The 7,521-nt window shown below is 46.1% G+C and overlaps 1 protein-coding gene across 1 annotated transcript in view; it reads left to right on the top strand.

Moving 5' to 3' along the window:
• bcl3 (BCL3 transcription coactivator) overlaps positions 1–7,521 on the top strand; it is a 96,753-nt gene that overhangs the window by 82,152 nt on the left and 7,080 nt on the right. The window contains exons 7-8 of the mRNA XM_041176693.1: positions 5,855–5,943; positions 7,040–7,117. Coding sequence (XP_041032627.1) covers positions 5,855–5,943; positions 7,040–7,117 — 167 coding nt within the window. The remainder of the gene's footprint in view (positions 1–5,854; positions 5,944–7,039; positions 7,118–7,521) is intronic.

Below are 7,521 nucleotides of genomic sequence, written 5' to 3'. Positions count from 1 at the left end.
CAGATATAAACACCCACACCCACACAGGCACATACAGATATAAACACACACACCCACACAGATATAAACACACACACCCACACAGATATAAACACACAAAACACACACACACACACAGATATACATACACAAAACACCCACACAGGCACACACAGATAGAAACACACACACCCACACAGATATAAACACACAAAACACCCACACACCCAGATATAAACACACAAAATACCCACACAGGCACACACAGATATAAACACACACACCCACACAGATATAAACACACAAAACACGCACACACACAGATATAAACACACAATACACCCACACAGGCACACACAGATATAAACACACACACACACAAGCAGATATAAACACACAAAACACACACACAAACACAGATATAAACACACAAAACACCCACACAGGCACACACAGATATAAACACACAAATCACACCCACACAAACACAGATATAAACACACAAAACACACACACACACAGATATAGACACACAGATATAAACACACAAAACACACACAAACACAGATATAAACATACAAAACACACACACAGATATAAACACACACACACAAATATAAACACACACACATACAGATATTTCCACACACATAGATATAAGCACACACACAGATATAAACACAAACACACAAATATAAACACGCACAGATATAAACACACACACACATACAGATATATACACACACATAGATATAAACACACACACAGATATAAACACATGAAACACACACACAGATATAAACACACAAAACACACACACACAGATATAAACACACACACACAAATATAAACACACACACATACAGATATTTCCACACACACAAATATAAACACACACACAAATATAAACATACACAGATATAAACACACGCACACATACAGATATATACACACACAGATATAAACACACACACATACAGATATATACACACACACAGATATAAACAGACACACACACAGATATAAACACACACACACACACACACACACAGATATAAGCACACATTCGCACACAAATATAAACACACACCCAGATATAAACACACACACACATACAAATATAAATACACACACAGATATAAATAGACAAACACACATGCAGATACAAACACACACATCCCAAAAAACTAACATACAAGTTCAACAGGTAACAGGGAAAGCAAATGGAATGTTGGCCTTTATTTCAAAAGGGATGGCGTGTAAAAATAGGGAAGCTTGCTGAAACTATACAAGGCACTGGTTAGACCACACCTAGAATACTGTGAACAGTTTTGGTCCCCTTATCTAAGGAAAGATACACTGGCATTGGAGGCAGTCCAGAGAAGGTTGACTAGGTTGATCCCAGGGATGGAGGGATTTTCTTATGAGGAGAGGTTGAGTAGGTTGGGCCTGAACTCATTGGAATTTAGAAGAATGAGAGGCGACCTTATTGAAGCATATAAGATTCTTAGGGGGTTTGACAGGGTAGATGCTGAGAGGTTGTTTCCTTATGGGAGAGTCTAGGACCAGAGGGCATAATCTCAGAGTAAGGGGTCACCCATTTAAAACAGAGATGAGGAGGAATTTCTTCTCTCAGAGGGTAGTTAATCTGTGGAATTCTTTACCGCAGAGGGCTGTAGAGGCTGGGTCGTTAAGTATATTCAAGGCTGAGATGCACAGATTTTTAATCGGTAAGGGAATCCAGGGTTATGGGGGAAAGGCAGGAAAGTGGAGTTGAGGATTATCAGATCAACCATGATCTCATTGAATGGCGGAGCAGACTCGATGGGCGAAATGGCCTACTTCTGCTCCTACGTCTTATGGTCTTATGGTCACACACACACACACACACACACACACACACACAAGCACACACTCTGTTATGATGTGGAAGATGATGTGTGCCAAGCGGAACAAATCCACGAGGGAAACTTGATCACATGGTCACAACAGTTTTGCAATTTGTATTTAGTTTGAGATGTGCGCCCTAAATTCAGTAGTAATAAGTCCACCAAGACCTTAGAGAATTTTTAGAAAACTAAATTAAACATTTGTTAACAAAAGAAAAGATTTCAAGAACATACATAGGTCTATAAATTACTATTATAATAATCCTAAAACCCCTAATTAACCTGTTTTCCAGTAACACCCCCATTAAAGGAACAGTGAAGGAAAAACATAGATTTAAACAGATCAAGGCAAGTCAACACAATACCCTGGGCAGTAGAATTCAAAGTGGCTTCTTCCAGCTTCAGTTTCTGTAGACAGCGGCTTAATGTACAAATACTGGAGGCTTCTCACACTCCTGTTAGATCTTACAATGCCTTCCTTGACACATAGCCTCACTTTCCTTTATATTTTTCTCCCTTTTAATGTAAATTCCCTTGTTCCCATATATCTTTGGATCCTTACCTTTCTCATAATTTAAATCTTTCCATGCTGCTAATAACCTTTGGGAAAAATAAACACACTGCTTGGCCTAGCTTCTCTGGCTAGGTGTAAACATCCCACCATCCCTTTGAAATTCAAAACACCCTGATTGATCTAATAATGCAAATTCTCCTCACCTCACATTCTAAGACTTCAGTCATGTTTATGTATTTAGCATTTCAAACCTAGCTTCTTTGATGAATCAAACCCTCCAGACCAGCTGATTCCAATTCAATTAAATCACACAAATACGCACAGAAACTATCCATACCCCACTGTTAACATAGTTTTACAATAAATCACAATAATATCGAGAATTATTATACTTTTATGACAACACACACTCACTCACACATACAGATATAAACACACACACATACAGATATAAACGCACACTCACACATACAGATATGAATACACACATACAGATATGAACACACACACATACAGATATAAATACACATACACATACTGATATAAATATACTCACACGTACAGATATAAACACACACACACTCATACATACAGATAAACACTCTCACACATACAGATATAAACACACTCACAGACACACATAGCGATATAAATACACTCTCACACACATGCAGATATAAACAAACACACACACACACACACACAGGCTATGGGCCTAGTGCTGGAAAATGGGGTTAGAATGGTTAGGTACTTGTTTGACCGGCACAGACTCAATGGGCCGAAGGGCCTTTTTCTGTGCTGTGGACCTCTATGACCCTTTGACTCTATGACACATGCAGACAGACACACACACACACAGGCACGCACACACACACAGGCACGCACGCATACACACACACACACACACACAGGCACGCACACACACAGGCGCGCACACACACAGGCGCGCACACACACACAGGCACATACACACCAAAACACAGAGAGTTGAGTGGATGTACTGACATGATCCTTTAGACAGGTGATGTGAATACTTGGGGGATAGTTTGCGAGCCTGAGTTGAAATCTCAAAACCCAAACTCAAATCCCAATGTCTTCTCCACACAAAGCAGGGCAATGCCAAGCAAAAATCAGGACCCGGCTAGAAGGAGATAGTGGCAAGCTCCGTTTACCCCATTCCCCTACACGGGGGCACATAGTCACAAACTGAGGTGCCTATTTCGTACACATCACCGTCAGGGCAGGCATAAAGCACAGGATGAAAGACTTATATTGTGACTGTTCTCCTTGGAGCAGAGAAGGTTAAGGGGGAGATTGAATCGAGGCGTTCAAAATCACAATGGTTTGCGATAGAGTCAATAAGGAGACACCGTTTCCAGTGGCAGGAGGGTCGGTAACCAGAGGGACACAGATTGAAGGGAATCGGGAAAAGAACCAGATGGGGAGATGAGGAGAATTTTATTTTGACACAGCGAGTTGTTGTGATCTGGAAGACGCTGCCTGAAAGGTCAGTGGAAGCAGATTCAATAGGAACTTTCTAAAGGGGGAATTGGATAGATACTTGAAGGAGAAAAATTTGCAGGGATATGGGGGAAAGAGCAGGATGGCATTGGAACTAATTGGATAGATCTTTCAAAGAGCCAGCACAGGCACAATGGGCTGAATGGCCTCCTCCTGTGCAGTAGGATTCTGCGCTCCACTCTGAATGAAGTATGTTTTGAAGTGTAGTCACTGTTGACTGTAATGTGGGGAATGAATGTGGGAATGCAAACGCAGGGAACACGGGAGGCGATATGCGCAGAGCAAGATCCCACAGTCAGCCACGTGTTAACGGCCTGTTAACGGTGTTGGCTGAGGGACAAACATCATCCAAGAAAATCTCTAAAGGATATTCGGGCCCTCTCAGTACAGGCACTGCGGGTGTCTGTCTGCTTTTAGACCATGGCTGCCTTTAGGGAAGAACAAGGTTTATCCCAGTGGTAACCTCACTTGACTAGTAATCTGGAGGCCCGTGCTAATCCCCTGGGGCTGTGGGTTTAAATCCCAATCACCCACCCCAACCACCAACCCCCATGCCCACCCCCCACAACTTGTGGAATTTAGAGTTATAGAGCACAGAAGCAGGCCCTTCGGCCCATTGTGTCTGTGCCAGCCATCTATTCCAATCCCATTCACCAGCACTCGGCCCACAGCCCTTTGAATTTGAACCCAGTTAATAAAAATCTGGAATTTAATGAAAAGCAAGCCAGTAACGGTGACCACAAAGCCACAATCGCTTGTCGTAAAATCCCACCTGGTTCACTAATGCCCCTTTCGGGAAGGGGAGTCTGCCTCTCCTTACCCGGTCTGGCCTACACGTGACTCCAGACCCACAGCAATGGGGTTGGCTCATGACTGCCCCTCTGACATGGCCAAGCGAGCCACTCTAGTAGAAGGGCAATTAGGGACGGGCAAGAAACTCTGGCCCACATACCAGTGAAAGAATAAAAACAGATGGGACCTGGGCCATTATCACTCTGCTATTTGTGGAGGCTTGCTGTGCGCAAATTGGCCGCCGATTTTCCTGATTGGCGCCCCATCCACAAACATTCACTCCCTCCACCACCGACGCACAGTAGCAGCAGTGTGTGTACCATCTCCAAGATGCACTGCAGGGACTCACCAAGGCTCCTTAGACAGCACCTTCCAAACCCACATCCGCTACCATCTAGAAGGACAAGGGCAGTAGACACATGGGGAACACCCCCACCTGGAGGTTCCCCTCCAAGTCACTCACCATCCCGACTTGGAAATATATCGGCCGTTCCTTCACTGTCGCTGGGTCAAAATCCTGGAACCCCCTCCCTAACAGCACTGTGGGTGTACCTACACAGCATGGACTGCAGCGGCTCAAGAAGGCAGCTCACCCACCACCTTCTCAAGGGGGCAATTAGGAATGGGCAATAAAATGCTGGGCCCAGCCAGCGAAGCCCACATCCCGTGAGTGAATTTTTACCAAGCAGCAACAGTGCAAGTGGCCCTTCATTGGATTGTGAAGCACCTCGGGACGTTCTGATAGGCACTTCAGAAGAACGGCTTCACTGATTCCAGCCTGCCCTTTCCCATCACCTCCAAGCTGTGGGACTGCGGTCCTGTGAGATTAGCCCAAAGCTAATCTTAGTGCCCAAGATTTCCTGGTTAAACCTCACCAACCCTCGCCCTGTGGGGGCTTTGGCACTTGAGCTGGTCACAAGCTAAAAATATGCGAACAAAGAAACAAAGCATCAATAAAATCTGCTTCACTTCCTTTTCTTCCCCCGTCACAGTGATTCTGGTTATTAATAACAGACCTGGGGCTTGAAGTCATAGTTCGATATAAATAAACTATTCCTGTTGCTCAGAAATCCCCTAGAATTACAGAGTCACGTTGGCCGATCTCACTCTCTCCTGTTTTGTTTTTAACCTAAATTTCCACTTCTTCTCCGCTGCCCAGGTTACACACCCCTCCATGTTGCTGTGAACAGCCACCACAGGGAGATCGTCGCACACTTGCTGGCTCAGGGGGCGGACATCGACGCTGCGGTAAGACCACCTCAGAGACTGCACCCCGCCCCCCCCACCCTCCCCCCAACACCGCCGGTCGGCCGCTCCCGGGGCCAGTTGGCACCTGCAACGCCCAAGCGCAGGGGGCGGGTGGCACAGATCGAAGGGGATTCTCTTCTGCGGGCACGACTGGTGCCTGAGGGTGGGTGGGGGGGTGGTGGGGTGGGGTGGTGGGGGGTGGTGTGTGGGTGGGTTGGGGACGTGAGTGTATGGTGGGGACCCTCTCTCATTCACCTGTTCGCTCATGGGAGGTGGGCAAGGCTGGCGTCAGCCCTTGAGAACGTGGTGATGAGCTGCCTTTTTGAACCGCTGCAGTCCATGTGGTGTAGGTACACCCACGGTGCTGTTAGGGATGGAGTTCCAGGATTTTGACCCAGCGACAGTGAAGGAACGGCCAATATATTTCCAAGACAGGATGGTGGGTGACTTGGAGGGGAACTTCCATGTGGTGGTGTTCCCCATGTGTCTGCTGCCCTTGTCCTTCTAGATGCTAGAGGTTGTGGGTTTGGAAGGTATTGTCCAATGAGCCTTGGTGAGTGCATCTTGTAGATGGTACACACACTGCTGCTACTGTGCGTCGGTGGTGGAGGGAGTGAATGTTCGTGTATGGGGTGTCAATCAAGTGGGGCTGCTTTGTCCTGAAAGGTGTCGAGCTTCTTGAGTGTTGTGGGAGCTGCACTCATCCAGGCAAGTGGAGAGTATTCCATCACACTCCTGACTTGTGCCTTGTAGATGGTGGACAGGCTTTGGGGAGTCAGGAGGTGAGTTACTCGCTGCAGGATTCCCAGCCTCTGACCTGTTCTTGTAGCCACAGTATTTATATGACTGGTCCAGTTCAGGTTCTGGTCAATGGTAACCCCCAGGACGTTGATAGTGGGGGTTTCAGTGATGGTGATGCCATTGAATGCCAAGGGAAGATGGTTAGATTCTCTCTTGTTGGGGATGGTTATTGCCTGGCACTTGTGTGGCGTGAATGTTACCTGCCACTTGTCAGCCCAGGTGGGTTAGGAATGGGTCTAATGTGATTCTCTCAAGAATTCTCCTTATTAAAATCTGTCTTCTGTGTTTGTTGCAGGACATTAAGAGCGGACGGACTCCTTTAGTTCATGCGGTAGAAAGCAATTGCATGGACATGGTGAACCTCCTCCTGGAGGTAAGAGTTTACCAAACACTGTGAAGCAGGGACATAATCAACCAGGGTTAATGCATTGCAGTGCTCGGGGTGCAAGGAACACAGAATAGTCAGCAAAACCAGGCTGAATACAACACTGAAGGGACACCTGAGAGGTGTGGCCTGTCTCAGATCACCCGCTGTGGAAACCCCCATCCTGGCCTCTAGACTCAACTTTTCCAACACACCCCCTGCTGCTCTTCCACATTCTACTCTCTGTAAACTCAAGCTCATTCAAAACTCAGCTGCCCACTCTCTTGACTCACACCCAGTCCCGATCCCTGATCACCTGCTGTGCTCACTCACCACCATTGACTCCCAGTCAAGTACCGACTTGATTTTGAAATTCACATACTTGTTTTCAAATCCCTCCCATGTCCTTTTCC

Source organism: Carcharodon carcharias, chromosome 29 (assembly GCF_017639515.1).
Source record: "Carcharodon carcharias isolate sCarCar2 chromosome 29, sCarCar2.pri, whole genome shotgun sequence".
NCBI classification, from domain to species: domain Eukaryota; kingdom Metazoa; phylum Chordata; class Chondrichthyes; order Lamniformes; family Lamnidae; genus Carcharodon; species Carcharodon carcharias.
Note: the sequence above shows the minus strand (reverse complement) of the source record. Positions and strands in the feature narration are given on the sequence as shown.